This window comes from Melitaea cinxia, chromosome 30 (genome assembly GCF_905220565.1).
Source record: "Melitaea cinxia chromosome 30, ilMelCinx1.1, whole genome shotgun sequence".
NCBI lineage: Eukaryota > Metazoa > Arthropoda > Insecta > Lepidoptera > Nymphalidae > Melitaea > Melitaea cinxia.
In genome coordinates this window covers 6,220,024-6,245,297 of record NC_059423.1, presented here as the reverse complement: position 1 = coordinate 6,245,297, position 25,274 = coordinate 6,220,024, and the positions used below count along the sequence as shown (strand labels likewise).

The 25,274-nt window shown below is 35.2% G+C and overlaps 1 protein-coding gene across 1 annotated transcript; it reads left to right on the top strand.

Annotated features, from left to right (window-relative positions):
- The first annotated feature begins 376 nt into the window (after positions 1 to 376).
- LOC123668315 lies at positions 377 to 25,264 on the top strand. The gene is made up of 9 exons (XM_045602074.1): positions 377 to 854; positions 11,226 to 11,361; positions 13,577 to 13,664; positions 18,848 to 19,490; positions 20,669 to 20,770; positions 22,847 to 22,906; positions 23,984 to 24,067; positions 24,225 to 24,304; positions 25,070 to 25,264. Exons 1-9 carry the CDS (start codon positions 644 to 646, stop codon positions 25,091 to 25,093), a joined length of 1,428 nt encoding a protein of 475 aa, XP_045458030.1. The 5' UTR covers positions 377 to 643; the 3' UTR covers positions 25,094 to 25,264.
- The last annotated feature ends 10 nt before the right edge of the window (positions 25,265 to 25,274 follow it).

Below are 25,274 nucleotides of genomic sequence, written 5' to 3'. Positions count from 1 at the left end.
AATTCCTGCTTTGCCCTACCTCAGTTAACTGGCGTTCCACTCGTGCAACTTAATGCCAAATGTACCTAATATAAATAATACAGTGTTTTATAGGCATATTAGAATAGAAATAATTTTATGTAGTATAGTATAGTATTTAATATAAAGAAATATAGGGTATAATTTAATGTATTACTATTAATACTATGAAGTTCTGAAAGAAATTATGTTGACTGTTGTTGAAATAATTTCTACATTTCCTTAAAAATAAAATATAATAAATGTAACAAGACACTGTAATTAATATAGTCAAATAAATGAAGACATCAAGAAATTTTAGGTAAGGTAAGCTATGCGTATTTTGTGTTGTTGTTAATAATCTGTGTAATTTGTTTACTCTATTCTCTATGTACACGAGTGGCCATTTTTCTGAAAAAGTGGGAAGTGGGGAAGGGAAAAAAAGGTGAATACAATACATGTCAAATATTTCAAGGCTGCCGTGTGATGATTTCAATTTTTATAAACGTGATTAAGATTGAAACAAATAAACCGTTCTGACATTCCGCTGGACAGTGTGTCCTTTCCGTTTTTTTAATGATAAGTTCTCACGAGTGCAGATCGACCGCCAAAGATCATAACAAAGGTTGGTCAGTCGGATACTAAGATGGGTTATTATTGTACTGTGCCACAATGTACATCGCTTGCCGGCAAGACGAAGAACGTGAAGTTCCATCGTTTTCCCCGTGATGTGCTAATGGCAGACAAGTGGAATTTGATATTGAAACGCGGCAAACCTTACACGAAGTACTCGAAAGTTTGCAGTCTCCACTTCACTCAGGCCGACTACAACGTCACAACAATGGGTAAGAATAAAGGTATAAAGGTTTTTCCATGTCAGGTTACCGTAGTGTAGCGTTTATCATCAGTTTTCACTCTCGCATGAGTCATTGTAGTGACTGGTAGCGTGATTCTCTGCGTCAGGGAAAACAGTCGCCGGAAACATTCCGAGACCGGAATATGCTCGTAATCTCGTAAAAACATCTCGAATGCCCTTTATCTCGAACGTTTGACATTCATAAGTCCTATTTTTTATACTATAATGTGAATTTTTGTTAAAATAACCTTGTTTTTGTGCTAATGTATCATCACAGTTTAGCAAGTTTTCATATGTATATATATTGAGTTTATTTTTAAACGAAGCTTCTCTGTATGTTAATTAAATTTTAGTTATCTATGTAATTATTTATTAAGAACTTTTGTGTATATAACAGAAAAAAAATATGAATGTTATTGACTTATTATATATACGGGAAAAAATAGTGATATTAACATGAACCAGTGGATATAAGGAAGGCCACTATGTATAGCATTCATATACGTGTGTTAAACATTATACGATTCAATAAAATTATATAATAATAAGTGAAAATATTGTGCAATATAGATAAAGCAATTAAATAAAAAGCAATTGTTTTTACTTGTTAAATGTATGTTTCTAATTAATAAACTAAAAAAAAAACTTTCTACATATCCTTAGGACTAGTATTTTTACTGTCATTTATAAAACAAAAGAAAAAAAAAATGAAAATTATATTCAATTAATTTTTAATTATAATAAATATTAAAAAAATGTCCATCATTATTATTTTTTCCAGTGCTTTTTGTGATAATAAACAACAAATATGTAATACAATATTAGTCTCTACTATTAATTATAATATAATAGTAAATAATACAAGATTCCTGACAGTCAAAAATAACGATCTAAAAGTATGATATTTTTAAAAAATTCTTTGTGTTTGCCTTAACAAGTATATATTAAAAACGAAAAATGTAATAAAAATCTAAAATTATCTATGCTCACAAACAAAAAAAAAACTGACTTCAAGTAATGTAAGTCGATGAAAAAATTGTCAAGTAAATATGCAAAATTAGAGATAATTTAAAAAGTACTTGTTAGATCTCAATTAACATAAATGGCACCACATGACACACACCACTTTTTGATTAAAAAAAAACATCGAAATTGGATCACCCAGTCAAAAGTTCTGAGGTTCTGAACATACATAAAAAAATTGTCAAATTATTTAATATTGACTGAAATTATTTCTTTTATAGAAAAGCCCTAATCTTGGTAGTTAAAATTCCTAAAAATTATTAAACCTTAAGACGACTAATTAAAGAATAAAGGCTTTAAAACATTGTGCTGTACATAAACATGAGTAATTAGTTGTTCATAATTATGTAGGATACTTAACATAATATAAAAATACTCTTTATTGTACACCAAAACAGAAATAATACGTATCAGATTGATTTTAACAAAGTATCATGAGGTACAAAAGGTAGTCTTATCGCTGAAAACAGATCTCTTCCAGGCAACCTAGGGGTAGAGGAGATAGTATTGCGTCGGTGTGGGTGTACAAATTGTAATATAACATTTAAAGTAAGACATAAACAACTTGACATAATTCTTTGTCAATGTTATAGAATGGAAAAGACTTGCTTTTGTTTACTAACAGTTTAATTTCTTTCTACTCACTTTCTTTAGGAACCTTCTATAAATAATAGACCTAGGCAATTTATATATTAGCTCTGCTTGAATTTTTTTTTTGAATTCTCAGAATGGAATTCTCTTTATCAAAATTACCAAAATTCATATAATATGTGTGTATTACAGACAAACAGATGGAAATCAATATTTATATAAACACACAATCCACGCCAAACGGAAATTGAACCTGCAATGGCCTGTTTTTAGGCACCTAGACACGCTTGCTAGTCACGCTAGACAGGCTAGACAGGATAGACAGGCTAGAAAGGCTAGTTAGGCTAGTCAGGCTAGACAGGCTAGACGCGTTAGACAGGCTAGCCATGCTAGACAGGCTAGACACGCTAGACAGGCTAGACACGCTAGACAGGCTAGATAGGCTAGACAGACTAGACGGGTTAGACGGGCTAGACATGCTAGACGGGCTAGACAGGTTAGACACGCTAGTCGGGCTAGACATGCTAGACAGGTTAGACATGCTAGACGGGCTAGACACGCTAGACAGGCTAGTCACGCTAGACAGGCTAGTCACGCTAGACAGGCTAGTCACGCTAGACAGGCTAGTCACGCTAGACGGGCTAGACGGGCTAGACGGGCTAGACAGGCTATACAGGCTAGACAGGCTAGACAGGCTCTTAGTTAAACTTCTTGTCATATTTAGACAAATGAGGTATCATTAGAAGTGGCTTAATTGTCCGCTTGTAGCTAGCTATATAGTGTTACAATATATTGAATGTCACGCCCTCTATAGGACATAAATTGATGTAATTACTTTTTTTGTAGTAGTCGGGTTTGAGTTTTATACTTATTTCTTCTTCATATTAAATGAAGAAGTACTAGTAAAAAGTATTTTCGACATTACAAAAGAGATAACACTTAAATATTATATTAATGAATGTGTTTTAAAAGCTCAAGTTATTATGATCTTTCATGGCACAATTAATTACAATTTTTTTTTTAAATATATAAAAAAACCTAACATCATAACTACCATCACACCAGACTGGTCGTCACTTTGCCAGAGCATGTTGTTGGTTCTGCTTGTCGATAGTAGGGAATATATCCGCCATCCCGCAGTAGACCAGTATGATAGATTAAACTCCAAACCATCCCCTATATCGACACCAGCAATTTATACTAAGCTAACTCATAAAGATAAACTTTACAATAGAGGCTTACAAAAGGGAAAAACGTGATACCTTTTATATTAATTAAGAAACTTATTTGAAATTTGATATCTTTAATAGTTAATTTATTCATTGCAATTTCACAATTTTTATTATTACAAAAAAAAAACACATTTATTCAAGCTGCATTAAGAAAACTAACTTATCGAAAATTCGAGTTGGCGTAGTATAAATTGTTGGTGTCGATATGTAGAAAGAGGCCTATGCACTGCAGTGGAATGTTATAGGTTGAACTATATTGTATGTGTGTAGTGTATGTGTAATTGCTTTCTTTTGGTAGTATAGATAGATTTCACTGGGAAATTATTGTGTCCAAAATTTGGGTACAGGAACGTACCTCAACCTTTCAGATGTTCAAAGCAAAAAATATTGCTCTCAAGTTGTATTGGGATCCTGTGGTGAGTAAGGAAAAATAAGTATTATTTAGCTGTGGTCTTCAAAAATTAAACTAACAAAAAAAATAATTTTTATAAATAATAAAATCGTACATATTAAAAATAGCATGGTGTCATCTCCTGTCAAAATTTTCATTGTAATATGAAACTTTGAATAGTTACGGGTCTCTGTAAAGAACTCACTATAGACGGCGCTACGGTTCGCTTAAACCGAAAATAAAAATTATCATATCAAAAATTTCGCTCTAGCGGGTACATCGTTCCATAGCTTAATTGGCTAGAGCGCCGACACGGTCAGTCGGAGACACGGGTTCGAATTCCGCTGGAGCGGTCAATTTTTGATATGATATTCAAAAATGTTTAGAATTCCTAATGTGTGGGTAACACAAAAATAAAATCGTACATATTAAAAAAAAATAATGTTAAGGATAAACGTTATGGAAGTCATGCATTGATGGTGACATTTTTATTAGTAGCGTTTTGTTGAGTCATAGTCCTAATTGTCTGCTGTAGTGTAATCTATATAAATTGAAAAGTATGTATAGCTAAATGTGTTGCTAAGAAAATTAATTTATATATATATATATATAATATAATAAATTAAGCATAGCTCAAAAAAATCTTGATCAATTTGGTTACATTTTTATAAGTTTCACTGGCCATGCTCCGCGGTTTCACCCGCGTTAATTTGAGATAAAAGTAGTAGTAGTAGTACCTCTACTACTACTACTAAAATGCCAAAAGGACTATCTAACACAAACATTTTTTCAATTCAATACGTATGTAGTACCAGTACGTAGTTCTTGAGCTTTATAATATATTCAAATTTAATAACCAAAATAACTATATGATGATAATTAATGTCATATCTTTATATATCTTTTTCTCTGTTAAATATGCATCATTATAGTTTATGGAAGAAAGCTCTGCACAAAATAAATTTCTGAATGCACGCAAATATTTTGACATCCAATTAATATATATGTCAATTCTTTTTAATATATCACCAGATATATTGTTAGGTGACAAAGTAAGAAAATTGATAAAAAAATAAGAAAACTTCAAAAATGTAACTTAAAAAAATATAGAAAAAATAGTCAGTTATAGACTGCCGATAGAAGTGAAAACTGAGACCTTTAAGTATTAAAATTTGTATGTCGCCGACGCGAACGCACGAAATTTCACCAATCCAAAAAGCGTCTAACGCGCTCAGTACACGGCCGCTGCGCGTGCGCAAGCTATGAGCATATCAGTGACACGAACCCTTAAAATTTGTGCCTATTAAAAAGTGTGGGAACTTTTTGGTATTTTCCCCTACCAAAAAGTGCCCAACGCGGCTAAAAAGTTTTCACAAAAAAAAACCGTGTATGATTATTTCAAATTAATATTTTTCATATTGTCATTAATTAAATGAATTTGTTACTTAATTAAATTTAAATATATAATTTAAAGCTTATATTTTTATTTGTACCAAAATTACACAAATCTTTAACCCCAAACTTATTAGAAAGAAGATAAGATACGATAAATCCAAAGTCAAACAGCTCTGATAATTATGGATAAAGTTAAAATATTGGGTAATTTCCCTATTAAACAAAACAATACAGTTATACCCTAAAAAGTCATTTTACATATAAAAAATATAAATTTGCTAAACCTACCCCAAATGAACACGAAATTATGAGTTACATAAAAACAAAATATAATTAAAAGTTGCTATTGAATGTTTTATTTTTTATTACCTCAAAACAAAATAAACAAAACTTCGTAAACATTTATTCAATAAGTGATTTTAAGGACATAATAATTTGCAGAAATGTAGGACAGTTAAAAAGGCTATGGGTCATATGGTCATATCCTCAAGACCACATACATAAGAAACTCATTTTTGCATAAAGAGTGTGAAACATGGAAGATGCTCTCAAATATACTTTACGTCAACCTATATAAGCCTGTATAGACCAAAGGATGACTTGGAGTTAAAGAAGGTTGTGCACATAGAAGTATAATACCTTAGGATGCTTGGTTGGAATGAAGAATCATCGGAGTTCAGAATAGTGAAATATTTGATATAGCGTACAGATCTTGAGTTCACGTTTTATAATGTTTGAACATTATAAAAAGTCAGCTGAGCCCGATTGAATATTGGTTCAAATTCAAATGTTTATTTGTAATCCAATTGTACACATAGGGTATTTATTAGAGCCTGTTTGACCGATCGAGTTTAAAGTTTCGCTGGTTTATTTAATTCGTCAGCAGTTAGCTGGAAATATCTTGTTCAAAACCTGGAGGAACCAGACTGCGGAAATACATCGACCTTACAGAGGACCACCGTCAATTAAAACTGCCCTAAATTATGTTATGTTGGGTTAGTAAGATGGCTAAAGCTTTTGAAGCTTGTGAAGCTGTGTTGATTTAGGAAATATCAGAACGATATAAAATTATAGAACGTTAACTGAGGTAGGGCACAGCAGGAATTTCCTGCTCAAAATCTGGAGCAGCCCGACTGGGGTAGTACCTCGACCTTACAGAAGATCATAGCTAAATAATACTCTTTTCAAGCAGTATTGTGTTCCTGTTGGTGAGTAAGGTGACCAGAGCTCCTGGGGGGATTGGGTTGGCAACGCGCTTGCGATACCTCTGGTGTTGCTGGCGTCTATAAGCTACGGTAATTGCTTACCATCAGGTGAGCCGTACGCTTGTTTGCCGACCTAGTGATATAAAGTACTATGGTGAGCGAGCAGTGTGACGGATGAATTCCGAGCTTTCTCTTATATAGGAGTAAGATTGACGAGTTGTGGGATATTTATAGCTCATTTGAGTTAGTTTAAATATAAATAGCAAAATAGTCTAAAAATTATTTAGGAAGAGTATAGAAAGAAATATCTTGTTCAAAATCTAGAGCAGAACGACAGGACATACCTCAACCTTACAGATCAATTTAATCAAAAGGCAAATCTCTCAAGTGTTTCTAGGGTCAAGAAGATCACAGCTGCTGAGTATGCGTTGTTTTGATAGCAGAAGTAGAGTTGCAAAAGCGCCTACTCTGCACATGGTATTGCATGAGACTATAGCTTACGTTAATCGCTTACCATCAGGTGGATTGCAAGTTTTTTTTAAATACAATGATAGGCTTGCGTTTGACCACTGTTTCACCTGATGATAAGTGAAAAAGCGGTCTAAGATGGAGCACGCTTACCTAGAAGTAATCTATTCACTCGCGACTTAAAAATCTCTAGATTATAGTTTTCCGGAAACACGACGCTGGTAGAGAGTTCCATTCTTTGGCCGTACTGATCAAGAATGTACTAGCGAATCGCTTAGTGCGTATAAGGGGAATGTCAACCATATAAGGGTAGCGTAATGCAGAATGTTTGGTTGTACGATGATGGAAGAGGGAGCGGGGAATCAGGTCATGGAGTTCCTGCGCACACTCCAAAGTGTATCCGATAAAAATCTGACAGGCCGGCCACCCTACGCCGATGATGCAAGCTTTGCAGCATTGCGGCGACCAGTGCATCATCACCGATGAGCCTCCTGGCTCGTCTCTCAATTGACTCAAGAAGCTTCAGCTGGTACTTGGCTGAGCCATCCCAAAGATGAGAGCAGCATGCAGCACTCCATGCATGATTGAACTTGTGCTCGATATAAATTTAGAAGCTGTTCCAGAGTGAAGTACTGTCTCACCTTCGAGAGGACGCCCAGTTTTTTTGCAGGTGTTTAAGCCTTTGCCTCTATGTATGAGCCAAAATTGTTTGCTAGTACAATTATTTAATAGTACCATAACAAAGCTATTCAAAACGTGTACAAGGATGATGGAAAATTAAGGATACTAGGAGACTATAACATACTACTAGCGATGATACTAGCGATAGGATTTATAAAGAATGATTTGTAGAAATTTGCATTTTGAAATACTCTGAAATTTTTTCTAAAACCTCATGCCACATATCACCAAAGAAGAGTAGGTCAAGAAGTTGCTAGAAACATCATGAGTTTTTTTATATATGACTAGTTCGTGTAAGAAAGCGCGTTACAGTTGTAACCTACCCCGACCATTCCCAGGAGCTTTCTACCTTACCACAGTCTTTTTTTTTAAACCTCACGTGGTTCATGGACGACACCTAAAGGCAATGAAATAAGTCATTTTTAACTGACTTTAAAAAAAGAGGTTTTCAATTCAGCTTTATGTTTGTAACGTCATAAATTTTTATTGGCTGTATTAACATTAAGAATTATTTTTTTAAAAGTAAAACTTCTTTACGCACGCCTGACGCTTGGGGAGTAAGTTGGTGAATGCGTGATGGGAGCGTCAGTGATATACTCATAAGTTAGATGGAGATATAGAAGTTTTACTTCAGTCGTGTTGTCGAAGGCACACTCGTTTTTTTTTTTTTTTTTTTTTTTTTTTTTTCCAATCGAAATACCTGCTTTTCGCGTAGCCGCGATAAGCGAGATCTGACGAGTGATTTTTCAAGTTATCCCCAAAAATGTGTATTGCACTACTTGCCGATGTAATTTCTGATCGAATTCTTATAAATTAACTTAATCTTTTAGACTTTGAGCTATGCATGATTCACGTTTGACGTCGATTCTTTATTTTGATAAATTTGATTAATCGAAGAATGACCGGCTAAAAATTGTATTTTAACGTAAATATATAAATATATATATATTTTAGTGTATGTTCGGGGATAACTTCGTCGTATATCGTCGTCGTCGTATAACGTCGTTTATGAACCGATCCTAAGTGGATCTGATGACGGGCTCCCAGGGAAATTCCGCCCTCGAAAATCCGCATAACTTTTTACTGTGTGTACAGTGTGTACCGATTTTGATGATTTTTAATTTAATCGAAAGGCGATGTTTATCATGTGGTCACATTTAAATTTCATCGAGACCTGATTACAACTTTTGGAGTAATCATTGATAGCGCGTATTTAGTTGACTATTTTTTCGTCTACCTACGTTGTATTACTTGTCGATGTAATTGAAGTGGTTTTTTTCGTTTGCCAGCAAACACAATTATTGTTACTTATTTTATACAAGAGTTAATTTTGTTTTCAAAATAAAAGTAAATGAAGTAAAATCTTTTTATAGAGACGGAACTTTAAGTTTCATGTTGTATTTGATCAATTTATATAGCTTACTCTTCTGTCAATAAACCTTATTATACCAAATTAACCTTATCCAAAACGCTCCATTACGTCCAATATTGAAAAAAATGTTACGCAAATAAAAAGTTGTCATCATCTTCGCGGGGTACGATTATACACCAATATCTTTTTACAATAGAAACAAAAAATAAAATAAAATATAACGTACGTTTTTTCGTGGTATGTATTATTATACCCCGATAACTTAGAATATAAAAAAAGTATACCTATGGAGTCAAAATTTACCCCACAATTGTATTTAGTCATGATTTACTAAAGCCGTAAAAGTTACATCGTTTAGTTGGATTTTTCTAGAATTTAAAACGTGAACATTGAACACATATGACTGTGAGTAATGAATATGTGGTTAGGAGACTTAGGAGTAATCAATAAATTATTTAAAAAATAATAATTACCATGTGATTTACAGCAAAACCCACTAAATACAAACCACACACCATTGTTAACGAGTTATGATAATTTATAAAATGCTAAGTAATTGTTTTTCTTCTGGACATGGTTTCGATGCTGTGAGTCACAATGTGACGTATTATGGCCTAGTGCGGCGTGTTGATACTATGAAATAATTATTTAAATTCCATTTCAATAAGGAAAAAAATATACTTTTTTATAATGATATTTTATTGTCAAAAATGCTTATTTTTAAATATGTAAAATCATATAAAAGAATATATTGAGATATAAAAAAAATATGTAAATATTGAATAAATAACAAAATTAAACAAATTTAAGTACATAAAAAACGATCATTAAAAAACAATAAATCAATTTTTGTTGAGTGGCTAAAGACGTATGTGGTCGGGCGTTATCGTGATGAAAGACAAGTGTCATCAGCGGTTGATAGTAGAAATCCCAATCGGTGGTTTTGCCCGGCGGTAAAAAAGCTCATAATGATCCATCCCTAACTCTCAACATGACCTTATTGCGTGTCAACCAGGATTTTGCGATAATCTGTGCAGGTTGACCGATCTTTGACTACGATCTCTTTGGTACATTACTATCTTAGGTGATCCACTTATCACCAGTGATCAATCTCTTCAGAAATGGTTCGATATTATTACGTCTTAACTTAAGACATAATCGCAAATGAGTACACGGTCCATTAGGTTTCTTTCAGCGAGTTCATGTGGCACCCATATGTTGAGCTTATTTTTTGGATAGTCAGCTTTTTTTCAAATGTGTCCATACTGTTTCATGGTAAATTCTCAGATCTTCAGCTATATCGTAATTACTCAAATGTCGATCTAGCTCCACTTTTTCAGAAATTTTGTCACATCCGTAACTGGGCGACCAGAGCGAAATGCATTCTTGATATCAAAACTTCCTGACTGCAAACGCTTAATCCAATATTGTGCTATTAGGACCATAGATGTCACAATTTGTTTTCGTAGTTTGAGTTGCATTTTCACCTTTTTAAAGTAAAACTTTAAAATGTACCGAATTTTTTCGTTGAGTGCACCCATTTTGGCGGTCATACAAATGAAAAGTGGCGGGAAACTGTTTTTACTTTTTAATTTTATTTTTAATACGTCACCTTTTTACAGTATCAACACCAGTCAGTTACAAAACCAAAATGATTTTAATGCATCTTTTTACTAGAACATACGAAATGACTTTTTTCCCCACCTATATTATATTTATATATATTGAAATATTGTAAAAAATAGATATGCACCAAATGATAATCGATTAATTAAAAATTAGTATTTTTCCATAATTTTTCAAGTTAACCATGGCTTATGGCTCTTTTAGGCCGTCTGAGGAAGTAGCCTTGGTTTGAAATTCCACACAAACAAAAATACACTTGTATAAGCAATAAAATTGCAAGACGTATAAAAAAGGCATGGGGCACTACGAGCACGTAGACTTAGTAACAATATTAAAAAAATATGATTCGTATTCGTAAAATGTTCTTGTAAACGTTCCCCATTTCCAGGACAATGGAAGACGTTATCAAAAGACGCAGTACCGTCACAGAATCTGCCGAAATTGAACCCCGATGGCACAGTAATGGTGATTAGGAAGAGTCGCACGGTCAAATACAAGGAGAGCAAGAAAGATGATATCATCGGGTAAGTTATCTGTAGTGTTCTTCTGTTCTGCTTCATCATTTACTAATATACGCGTTCAACGCCGGGTAATATGATGCTGTGCTCGCCGAGATAACAGACGTCAAATTTAAATAAAAAATAAATTTATTCAAATAGGCTTCATAAACACTTTCGTATCGTCCGTTTAAAACTTAAAATGTTAATTATCGTTGAAACTAAAACACCACCGATTCGGAATGTAGATTCTGGTCAGAAGAATAGGCAAGAAAGCCCGCATTTATTCATAAAAAAAAAAAAAAAAACGTTGACGTCCACAGATATACAGACTTATACAAACTGGATTCACAAATATCTTTTTTTTTGCGTGAGGTAAATCCTCACGGATACTCCTCCTGTGCGAGGCACCGGAGAGGTTATGTTAGACTTTAACTGACCAAAAACCACCACGTGTCGTAGTCATGTTCAGCAGTCATCCGCCTGGGTGGGGCTAGATGGGGTCGCGCTAGGATTCACAAATATCGTTCCCTAACAATTACTAACTACTATTCATTACAAATTATCCTACTTAAAATAAAATTGTAATAGATTCGATTCTACAAGTTGAAGATATTTTGGAAAAAAACTTTGGAGAGTAGTCTGAAGCCAAAATTGTAACATTTTTTGTGTACCTGTTCTCAGGTAGTGTTTTGTTCCTCTAGTAAGTAAGGTAGCTAGAGCTGCTGGTAATTTGGCAGGTTGACAGTAGTGGTAGTGCGCTAGTGTTTCAGGCGTGTTTAGGCTACATTAACCGTTTAGGCCGAGAGTTGTTGAGCTTTTATAAGAGGTGGGGAACATCTTGCGTAAATGTTGTAGTAGTCCGACTGGGGAAGTACCTCGACCTTACAGAAGATCACAGCTATATAACACTGCTCACAAGCACGCCGCGTTGGCGCAACGGTCACAGCCATGGATTGTACCCGTTGTGCTGGCAGTTGCGGGTTCGATCCCCGCACATGACAAACATTTGTATTGGCCATACAGGTGTTTGCCGTGGTCTGGGTGTTTGTGCAGTCCTTGTGGGTCTCCCCACCGTGCCTCGGAGAGCACGTTAAGCCGTCGGTCCCGGTTGTTATCATGTACACCTGATAGCGATCGTTACTCATAGTAGGGAATATATCCACCAACCCGCATTGGAGCAGCGTGGTGGATTAAGCTCTGATCCTTCTCCTACACGGGGAAAGAGGCCTATGCCCAACAGTGGGATATTACAGGCTGAAGCGACAAGCAGTGTTGTGTTCCTGTGTGAGTAAGGTGGAGAGCGTCTGGGTAGGGTCGGCAACGCGCTTTTAATGCTTCTAGTGTTGCAGGTGTCTAAGCTACGGTAACCGCTTACCATCAGGTGGACCGTGCTCTTTGCCCCCTAGTTGCACAAAAAATTAGAAGTAAAGACCTGGAGATCCAGAAAAGCACATAGGCATTTTTTGTCCCAATATTTAAAAACTGAGGTACAGCTAGTGAAAAATTCTTGTTGTAATGATTCTTGGAAATATGCTAATGTTATATATATTATTGCGTCATTGGATATCCCCTCATTATTGATATTTGATATGATAAAATTATTAAAATGTAAATTTTTGTCAAGTTGATGCTTTTATGTAATATAAAGTATAAATAAACTGATGAATTCTGTAAATTAATCTCCTGGACAAAAATCACTGTCTCTCTGTAGAAGGTTTGGAGTTTCAACCGCTACGTTACTTCCCAGCGTACTGACGAATAAAACCAGAGTACCCATTTTTATATTTGGCAAACGCAGTGTGTGTCCTCCGGCCTACTGGTCCGACGATCTACGTAAGATTGAATGTCTGGCGCGAACTTTGGGAGGCCCATGTCCAGCAGTGGACTGCAATAGGCTGAACTGGCTGACTGACCCGTTTTTATAAGGTGTTTATGATAGCAAGTGAGACTGAAGGTTCTATGTGTTATCCGAGCTGTGAAGCAGTATTTTTCCACCATTTATTTTTTGATGGACCATATACCTATACCAGGAAAAAATTCAAGTATGTTACGAATCGGACCCGCGTTCGTCGTAATGGATCTTTTGGGACCCACCACAAGGGAATTTTTTTAAAAATAAATTTTGGTTTTGTAATAAGGTTTTAATGTTAATTTTTTTTATTAAAACAATAATTATGTGAAAATTTGTTATTTTTTTTCGTTAAAAATTTTAAAGTAACGTAAAGTATTTTTCTTTCAGTGACAAAGTTGACAAATGGTCAAGTATCAGTCAAACAACATTACCGCTGACAACGGACGTCTTAACAACAGAACAACAAGACAACAATGTGAGTAGACCGCTTAATAATTGTGTTTGCTCGCAAATGAAAAAAAAAAACATTTACATCGAAAATTTATAAAAAAATGAGATGACTAATACAAAGTATTAGGGATAACTTAAAAACTACTTGTCAGGTGACGATCAAGTTTAAATGGGACTACACGACAACCAACAGCTTTCGAATAAGAAAAGAATCATCAAAATCGGTACACCCAGTAAAAAGTTTTCAGTTAAAATATACAAAAACATACAGTCGAATTTAGAAACTCTTTTTTTTCGGCTAAAACTAAACTGATAAAAAGTGGACTTAAACCTGAGGTTTTTTAAAGGAATTATAGTAATAAAGAAATAGGTGTGAAGCGACCGTTCTGCTTCGGAGCTTGTGGGGTTGATTTCTACCCCGAGTCTGTGCATTATATTATATTATTACGTATATTCTTCTGAAAAGTAGCCAACGCGAATATAAAATACTTTATAATGTATTCTATGTCGTTCTCTCCTATACGTATTATGTGTTTGTCTATCGTGACTCATTTTCGTTTCATCGAGTTTCAAATCACAACTATTCTAAGGAGGTTTCATTATTAAAAATGTAGCTATATCAATCAGCTTGTCATCATGTCATCTAATTATATCTGGTTTTGCTTACTCATTGGCCTTAGTCCATCTATTGCAGACGATTTAGACAGTGTCAGACAGACAGTGTGTCGCCCAGGACACTCTTCAGGAAAACGCAGAGTTGCCTAAGCTCTGCGCTACCCTTTCGACCTCACTGGTTAGGCCCACAGGAACGACGAATCGATATATGTGGAGCCAGTTCGGCTGCATGAGTCTTTCGCATTTTAGAGCTATGCCACGAATGCTTGACGGAGACCCCATTCCGGGTTTCAAATGAACTTTTCCCTTCTCTAGGACCCCGATGATTTTGAGCCAGTTTTATCCCTCGGTCGCCTTTTACGACCCTCACGGGAAGAAAGGGGGTGGTGCCGTTCTACTCGGCCGACACCACACGGCATTTTTTGCTTACTAGCGATAGGGTTTTAACACAATTTGTATAGAGCTTACGTCACGTTTCACGTTTACGTTCTATCTCTGGTAAGCAAATCCAAAGATAGAGTATTGAAACTGGCTGTAAGTTGCTTTTAAGAACAGACGATCGTGTAAGGTATATTAACAATTTTTCTGGTGTTGCAAGAGTCTATAGGCTACGGTGACCGCTTACCATCAAGTAGGCCGTACGCTTGATTACCACCTTTGTAAATTTGTAATATAACAAAATTACTTTCTGACAAATATATATAGTATTAATAATCGGCGGTAAATAATGAACTTTTAAAACCAAAATATAGAGTTTGACCTTTAAATATATATAAATATTTTTTAGGGTTTTTCCTGGTTACTATTCGGTTGAGTAAAAGTTGTGTCGGAATTTGTGACTAAGTGTTTTGTTGAGGATAAATTTATAATTTATTTCATCATATCGTCATATTTGATTTTAATATATATATTTGTTTATTTTCTATGTCCCCAAAATGAAATTAATACGTTTATTTCTAATTCTACTAGTCGTCCAGTGGTCGAAATTCGAACATAATAAATTTAAGTTATAAGTTTGAATATTATTAAGGTTCTGTTGTCAAAGACTATCTATAACAATAAACAAAAGAGTATAAATGTGTGTTCCTGCCATATATATGGTAGTGTGTGTAATGTGTTTTTGAATGATTTAATTTATTTTTATGCATAACTAGCTGACCCGGCGAATTTCGTATCGCCTAACAGTCGATTCTTTAATTTTACTATTTTTTTTTTTTTAGAATTTTTCTCTCCGTAAGAACCATCCTCGTACTTCAAGGAATATTTTAAAAAAAGAATTAGCGAAATCGGTCCAACCGTTCTCGAGTTTTACGCTTAGCAACATATTTAGCGACTCATTTTTATATTATGGATTAAAAATAGCATTCTTCACTCATTCTCTACATAAACTACAAGTGTGCGAAATTCTATACTCATAATAAAAGGGTAACAAAGTTTTTGCTTCACGTAAGGTATAACAGGTATAGTTTCAATTTAAATCGACAAGTTTTACAACGTGGGTAGTCGCAAAAATGAGTTAAATACCCATTATTAGGTATAACTCAAAAAGTACCCTCCAGATCTTGTGATGAACATATATTCATATTTTCATTTTATTATTTACAAGTTTTCCGGACACTTCGTTCTATCAATAGTTAATAGTAAAATTAATTATTTATTTCAATTTTTTTTACTATTAAAATTAAAATCTTCCGTGGGCCTTAAGGAACATACAAAAAAATAAATTAGCCGGATTGGTCGAGACATTCTCGAGTTATGCACTTAGCGACATTATTTTTTTTATATATACGAGTAGATTCATTAATTTGTGTATATTCATATTCATCAAAATTCTATCCTTGCTGAGGAATCAGCAGACATTTAAGCCCGGTTACTATATTCATAATTTTGTTTGCTCGCTAACGAAATACGACCGAATTCAATTACACCGACAAGTAATATAAATTACGTAGATTGATCGATTGATTGGTTTAAAACAGCCAATTAAATTATTAAAGAAAACTCAAAATGTACTCGTCAGATCTCGATTGTGATTAAAAGGAAACACTTGTCATGCGCCAGCTATCGAATAAAAAAAGAAATATCAAAATCGGTACACCTAGTAAAAAGTTATGACGTAACAACCTAATAAATAATCGAATCGAGAACCTTCTCTATTTTTAACCGACTTCAAAAAAAGGAGGAGGTTACTCAATTCGACCGTATATATTTTTTTTTTTTTTTTATGTATGTTCGGAGATAACTTCTTCGTTTATGAACCGATTTTGATAATTCTTTTTTTGTTGGAAAGGAGATATCCATAGTTTGGTACCATGATAAGGAAACCAGGATCTGATGATGGGATCCCAGAGAAATCGAGGGAAACTTTCAAAAATCGTAAGGGTGACTAGTAAATTTAATCATGTTTTCATTAAGTACTATAAACCACTACTATTAAATAAAGGTCTGGAGTCGATCTGATGATGGAGAAGAAAGATAGTCGAGGGAACTCTTCAACAATTTATAGCAATTACCTGCTTTTTGAACTTAATTCGTTTCTATTGATGAGAACTTTGCACCTGTATGAGTTATAAGTGCTATTACAGTCTGATGATGGAGACAAAAGATAGTCGAGGGAACTCTTTAACGATTTATAGCAATTACCAGCTGTTTGAACTTAATTCGTTTCTATTGATGAGAACTTTGCATATGTATGAGTTATAAGTGCTATTTCAGTCTGATGATGGAGACGAAAGATAGTCGAGGGAACTCTTCAACGACTTATAGCAATTACCTGCTGTTTGAACTTAATTCGTTTCTATTGATGAGAACTTTGCACCTATATGAGTTACAAGTGCCATTAAGTCTGATGATGGAGACGAAAGATAGTCGAGGGAACTTTTCAACGATTTATAGCAATTACCTGCTGTGTGATCATCTGTGTCGCAGGACCAGGTTTGATGATGGAGCCCATAAACACTCGAGGGAATTTCTCAACAATTTTCAGCAGTTATACCTTTTGTTGTTTGACGACCGCTTTGATATAACGGTGCATGTGCCGTGTCGGCGGCGCTTAAACACCGACGGTCGCGGGTTCTATTCCCGCTCGGAGTGGATATTTATGTTTATACAAATATTTATTTTCGGTCTAGTTGTTAATCCTTGTGGTTCTCCCAACCTAGCCTCAGAGAACACGCTAGGCCGTCAGTCCCGGTTGTTATTATGTACACCTGATAGCGAACTTTACTCATAGTATGTCGACGCGTTAGCGCAGCGGTCACAGCACCGGCTGTTGCGCTGGCATTTGTGGGTTCAATCTCCGCGCACGACAGACATTTGTATTGGCCATATAGATGTTTGTCATTGTCTGGGTGTTTGTGCTTGTGTATTGTATATGTTTCCGGACCCCCGACACAAGAGAAAAAGCATCCTTGTTAGGTCTACCCATCACTAAAAATTGTAAAATAAAATAATTTTTAACAAAAAAAAAAAACCGACTTCAAACAGGAAACTAAAAAGTGAAAAATAAATTTACTTAGTACAAAGTAATTCGTATTTTGATTTAGTTAATCAGAAATGATTAAATAAATATTTTATAATTTTGAAGTTGGTGCCAAGTAAATACTACAACAACCTGGCTACAATAACAAATACAAACAACACACACACAACAAACAAGTACAAAAAATACTATTAGATATGTCAAAACAATAACAGAATAATAACAGTATTCAACCTAATAGTCAATGAAACAAATTATGAAAGAAAACTGAATACAACTTACGAGTAGATACCAGAGTAGTTGTTTTACTTGGCACCGACTTCAAAATTATAAAATATTTATTTAATCATTTCTGATTAACTAAATCAAAATACGAATTACTTTGTACTAAGTAAATTTATTTTTCACTTTTTAGTTTCCTGTTTGAAGTCGGTTTTTTTTTTTTGTTAAAAATTATTTTATTGAAGTTAACAAACTTAACAAACAGCGAAGCCGTCTAATCAAGAAATTGATTTGAAAAAAAATAACCCTATATAAAGAAAACTGACGCCGCGTTGGCGCAACGGTTACAGCCATGGATTGTACCTGTTGCGCTGGCGGTTGCTGGTTCGATCCCCGCACATGACAAACCTTAGTATTAGCCATACAGGTGTTTGCCGTGGTCTGGGTGTTTTTGCAGTCCTTGTGGGTCTCCCCACCGTGCCTCGGAGAGCACGTTAAGCCGTCGGTCCCGGTTGTTATCGTCTACACCTGATAGCGATCGTTACTCATAGTAGGGAATATATCCGCCAACCCGCATTGGAGCAGCGTGGTGGATTAAGCTCTGATCCTTTCATGTAGGAACATGGGGGAAGAGGCCTATGCCCAGAAGTGGGATATTACAGGCTAAAGCGAAAGGAAACTGACGACATTTTATGGGCTATACAGCGTGCCGTTATCTGGGCGCTTGTTCTTGTGTGTGGTGTGTTTCCAGACCCCGACACAGGAGTTAATCCTAGTGGGGGGTCGTTGAGTTTGAGGCGTTTATTATTGTTGTCATGTTAAGTACACATTGCAGCAAGCTTGTAACGTCTGTCGGTTTAGCTGTAAACTTAATGTATGTAATTTTCCAGTTAGCGTACCGTCTACAAGCGTTGAACTCGATCGCAAACAACATAACCCCACAGAACATACAACAGGATCAAATGACCCAAATCAAACCAAAAAAACAAGACGCAATAATGCAAACAGACCCAATACTGTCAGAGGAAGATGATAATCCGCAAACTTACAGCGATACAGAGAAATCGATAAATCCAGAAATTGACTACAATCAGTTTAAAGATTCGTATAATTCCGATTTAAATAAATATGACGTGCCAAAGGACTTCTCAAAGTTATCCGACGATTATATCCCACAAACAAACGAGGAATACAACAAGGAGGCGGAGAAATACGCCCTGGAAAGGAAATCCCATCCCAATTACGACAAAATGGAATACCAGAAGCCGATTCTGGAAAACGGTTTTCAAAAAATACAGGAAGTATATGGATATGAAAAGGATTACCAGGCTAGACAGGATTTAGTCTACCAGAATACGTATCAAGATAGTGTTGAGATACTAAGGAACCAACAGCATAATTTGCAGATATTACAAGAACAGCACAGGATTAATGAGAATCAGAATTTCTTTAACGAAAATCACATAAAGCAGGAAATTGATTTCAATAATGAAGAAGAGAAATTTTTGTATGATCGGAATAAAGAACAGATTGGTATGTACTTTTTTTTAATTTATATACCTACAAAATATTACGTAATATTACAAAGAAATTTATTGTTTCTGATTGAGTCGAAAATGACTGAGCACTGAAGACGCTGCTGCCCGTCTTCGGCTTGTGTATTTCAAAGCCAGCAGTTGGATGGTTATCCCGCCATTGATTGATTTTATAAGTTTAACTAGGCAGAGGAAATGTTATCCCTTAGACGCCTCTTACGATACCCACGGGAAGAGAGGGGATGGCTATATTTTTTACTGTCGTAAAAATAATAATTTTTCCTATTGTTGTGCCGGTCAATGTTCTATTAGCGAAGAGTTTCGACCAACATATCGCTTGACTGTCTTGAAGGTTCGGATTCAAAAGGCAGTGTTGCTTGAAACGGCTCGCATCCTGGACCTAAATACCGGCGGCCTGGGCCTCAACCTGCCATCGGAGGGCTACTATTTTTATATTTTTAAATATTTTTATTCGCCTTTTTTTTTATAAATATATTTAAAAATGTAGGAATAAGGATATATGTTGAATAAAATTAATAATATTTCAAAAACGATTGGTCGATAGATCAGATGCCAGATTTGGTTGGCAACGATTATGGCTTAGATTTCCATTTATCTTTCCAAATAGATTAAGCTAAAATTGGAAGATTTTCAAACGAGGAAAAAGATTTGCCATCTAAGGAGATTTTACATTATTATTTTTATTAAAAAAAAAAAAAAAAAAAAAACGAGTGTGCTTTAGACCACACGACTGAAGTAAAACATCTTTAGCCATAGGCCTGCACTGTGTCTTATATATACCAAACTTAACTGGCTATGAGAGAGAGAGAGAGAGAGAGAAAGAAAATGTGTCTCGTACCTCTTTCTCTTGCTCCGTTTGCCTTGTGAAATGTTGCACAAACATCGTCAAGCGACCTCCCATCTCTGTAACGTTTTACAAGACCCCTCTCCTCGCAAATTGCGGTACGCAATACTTGAACGCCTAAAGCTGATAGCAATTGTTACTCATAGTAGGGAAATTATCAGTCTACCTCACTTAAATAGCCTGATGTATTCAAGTCCCATTTTTTCTTCTCGGAAAACTAAGATAGGAGAGAGGAGACATCCAGTTTTTATCTCGGACACTTTTGATAATACACTTTAAGATAATAATATTATGTCTAATATTTTTTCCAGATCAAAACGCAATGTACGATAGTCAGAGGAGGGCAATAGAACAGCAGAGGATCTTAGAACAAATACAGCAACAAGTTAAACAGGAACCGGACACTTCGAGTGGTAAGAATTTTTTTATTTATTTATTTTGTAAAACAAAAATATAATTGTCAATACATACTGAGCAGCTAATAATTGAAGCTATATACATATATATGTATATATATATATATATATTAGCTGACCCCGCAAACGTTGTTTTGCCGTCATCATCATTTCATAATCATTTCAGCCTATCACAGTCCACTGCCTGACATAGGCCTCCACAAGTTCGCGCCAAAAATGACGTGAACTTATGTGTTTTGTCCGTAGTCACCACGCTTGGCAGGCGGATTGGTGACCGCAGGGCTGGCTTTATCGCACCGAAGACGCTGCTGCCCGTCTTCGGCCTGTGTATTTCAAAGCCAGCAGTTGGATGGTTATCTCGCCATCGATCGGCTTTTTAAGTTTCAAGGTGGTGGTGGAACTGTCCTTGTCCTGGTGATTCCTTAGTCACCTCTTAAGACACCCACGGGAAGAGAGGGGGTGGCTATATTCTTTACTACCGTAGCCACACAGTGATTGTTTTGCTGTATATGTTATAAACCCCCGGTTCTTAGAGCTACCCGGTATGCACACAAAATTTCATAAAAATCGGTCCAGCCCGTTCTTTTCGGAGGAGTATGGTAATATACATTGTGACGCGATATATATGTATATATATAAATTTGCTCTGCGGTTTGCGGTTTTGATTCCCACCTGAGTCTGGGTGTAATATTTGTATCTATTATTTTAATCGTCGGTTGTTAGCTATAACACAAGCATTAACCCTTAATTAGGCGCATTAAGAAAATCACACAATTAGTCGCATGGGGTCTTGAGTGACCCCAAAAACAAGGTTGAAAAAGGAGTGTATGAAATAAATAAAAGAAAGATTGGATTATATAAAATATTAGTGTTCTTTATTATCTTTAACTTTCAAAAACACAAATATAGCTCTGACTTACAATTTAAGCAAAAAATGACAAACTTCTAACTACTCCTAAAACTACATAATTTTTGGCTTAGCCGATTCGCTTATTTAAAAAAAAGTAATCAGTCTCATTAGCCGATTATTTTTATCTGCAATCGACGCAGTATACTCTAAAGTGTTGGTGAGAAACAAAATTACAACACTTATGACATTTGGTTGGTACTTTTTTGTCGTTCTTCCTAGGACTCAATAAGCAACGTCTGCGCTTAGATATTGACTGATGCGCCGTCTTTTTTATATTATGTGCTTCACGGAGCCATTTTTTTGTTGACGCAGGGACAGAAAGCTGCTAATACGATGCTTTTAGTGACTTTCTACAAGTGCTGCTGCCAATTAAAAAAAATCTGTCTTGTTTGTGTAATATTCTTATTAGCATTCGATTTGAGTATAACAAATGCGTTGATGCCAGATAACTTCAGAAGATGACAAAATATAGCCAGTTTTCTACTTCTCTTTCAAAATTATAACTAGTGCAAAGTTGTTCATTGCAATCGACATCACTTTTGCCACCGATGATTCAGATGATATAACTTGACTATCTGCGAACTCTTCAATTTTACTATCAGAATCATGGGAACTATTCACAGCGTTGCCGTTTACTAATTTGTCTTCCGAAGCAGAACTAGCAACATCTTGCTCATCGTTGGAAACCTCCAGCTATTCCAATAACTGCTTATCATTAGTCACTTCAAAAATCAATAAACTGAAAATAAAAGAAAAAGTCTGTGCAAATAAACACAAAAATAGGTAAATTAAATAGCTGGTATATAAATACATATATACTAATATAAAAAATTACTAATTTACGAATATAAACGAAGTAAAAACATAAAAATAAAAAATTACCTCCGCAAAAAAAAATCACGTAAGTGGTCGCATGGGGTCAGCGCTCTAGAGAAAAGCGACCAGTGCATATGCGTAGATGTTCTGGAAGCGACTGATTTGCGTACCCTGAGGGAAGTTAGGAAGCTAGAGTAAGCGTGGGCGCGCTCAAATCTCTCAAAGATATATATTTTTCAATTTGAAATGGCAGTGACCCCATGCGCCTAATTAAGGGTTAAGTTACTTACCGTAAGAACAGATGATCATGTGTGTATGTTATATGATAAAAATACTGTATTTTCCAGGTTGTGAGAATGTCATGCAACCCCAGAGCAGTCCATATTACCAGGCTAATAATGTTACAGGTAATATTTTATATCCAACTTGCGGACCTGGTACACGTAGTGCTGCCCGGAATATCAGCAACAAAATTTTATTGTTGGCTTACCGACAGTAGCGCCACCTACCGGGTCCGATTGTGTTTTCAAACTATCCGTGAATCCATTGAAATGTACACACGAAATTTTAACCAAATCGGCCCAGCCGTTTAGAAGCTAGGTGGTTATAAAATTGGCGTCCTTCCGTTGAGGGCCATATAGAGATACTGGAGGCATACTATGGCCGAAATTATACGTAAAAGAAATGAAGCAGTAGAAAGTCAAGCTCATTACTACATTGATGTGTGCTGTCGCGTTGTGCGGTGTGCACTGCGCACGTCGGTTGAGTGACGTTTCATTGTAAATGGTTATATTTCAAAACATAATCTATCGTCCTGCCTTTGGCGGCTGTAAATTTAAAAGAAAGCGCAACCATTAATCCGACGTACGACTACTGTTGTTGCACGACCTGTGTATAAGACCGTGGGTGACTGTCATTGACACGACTAACATACACACGACGGCGACGGTAACTTTATAAATAACACTTATTTATTTAATAATTAATTTTATTATTTTTATGAAAACATAAGTTGCATATTTAAGTTACAATATTGATTCTGATATCGCAGTTATATGGAAGGACGAAAGCTTAATAACACGTATATATTAAGAGGCTCCCCTTTCTCCTTGAGCCTTAGTCCTTGAGCGTTTAGTCTTTGCCACACCCCACCCACCTTCGGTGTACTTCACCTGATCGGTGTTACGTAAAGGTTATTAAACTCGGTCATCTACCGGCTCTAGCTTGTACTACTAGGATATGCGATTAATCCGTTTCTAAGTCCAAGAGCTTGCGTACAAGTTGTGATATCCATAATTATTATTTAATTCTTCTTCTTGTCGTGTCGATCATTTAGGCTCTAAAATTATATTAATTATTAGCTAAGTTTTACTAAATCCATATAAATGTGAATGACTAGCCCGTTGCTGCATTTGGTTGTAATCCTTTCTACTCATAAGGCCTGTTTAACTAGCTGAGAATTTATTTATCTATTTGTAATGCAGCAACCAGTGCAGAGGGCAGTGCGAGGCCGGGTCCCGAGCTACTGATCGCCAAGCAAAATGCTTTAGCCGCACACACGCAGCTCTGTGAGTACACACACAGGAACCACTCGCTCATGCACACGCACACACGCACACATGCACACAAGCACACACACATAAACGCACACACATAAACGCATACATACACTCACACTTAGTAACAAAGTCAGTAATGTAGTAAAAATTATAATATATATTTCAGGGCAAAATACAATGAAGCGGCCATTTTTCTACAGTGAGAGCCCGCATTATAATTCTTCCCAGCTTCTGCACAGATATGAGGTAAAAATAAATACTTTAAATTAATTTGAAGAGGAAACATCCTGTACAAATCTCAAGCAGTCTCCCTGGGGAAGTACGTCGACCTTACAGAAGATCACAACTAAATAATACTGCTCTCAAGCAGTGTCGTGGTTCCTGTGTGAGTAAGGTGGAGGTCTCCCGGGCAGGGTTAGGGTCGTTTCTTTATTTTTCTTTCCGTGAGAACTTAACTTCTACAAAGTATTAGGAATAACTTAAAAAAAAAAAATACCAAAAATACAAAGTTGGCGTTTCTCGAGTTTTAAGCTTAGAAATTGCGCTCTTTTTTACCGAGCTTAATAGCTAAAATCGAAATCTGAGAAAATTCAGTTCAAATTTTTGAATTTTGACACCAACAATTTATACTACGCCAACTCGAATTTTCGATAAGTTGGTTTTCTTAATGCAACTTGAATAAACGTTTTTTTTATTTGTATTAATAAAAATTGTGAAATTGCAGTGAATAAATTAACTATTAAAGATATCAAATTTCAAATAAGTTTCTTAATTAATATAAAAGGTATTACGTTTTTCCCTTCTATAAGCCTCTGTTGTAAAGTACATTTTTATGAGTTAGCTTTGTATAAATTGCCGGTGTCGATTTGTGTGAACTAAATATAATATGTAGACAGAGATATGAGAGAAAGAAATGTAATTTACATCAATATTTTACCCAGCAGTGGGACCTTAAAGGCTGATTTATTAACAAATAAGTTTTATATTATATAATTAATATATTTTTTTCAGGATTTAAGCAGAATCCTACAGTGATGAGAGACATTCCAAAGTTGAAGAGAATATTATAATAATTAAATATAAAATATTATTATAAACAAATGAAAATAATTATTTTCTAAGCGACGATAATCTCTCGTTTCTTTTAAGAGAAAGTGTTTATTTTATATTTTTTTAATATATTATATATATTATGTATTTTGTAAATAAATATATA

Excerpts from the sequence above, each read along its gene's own strand:
- LOC123668315 (XM_045602074.1), top strand. The coding sequence starts at position 644 with ATGGGTTATTATTGTACTGTGCCACAATGTACATCGCTTGCCGGCAAG. Across the intron at positions 11,362-13,576 it reads AAGAAAGATGATATCATCGG|TGACAAAGTTGACAAATGGT; the intron begins GTAAGTTATCTG and ends TTTTTCTTTCAG. Across the intron at positions 13,665-18,847 it reads CAGAACAACAAGACAACAAT|TTAGCGTACCGTCTACAAGC; the intron begins GTGAGTAGACCG and ends GTAATTTTCCAG.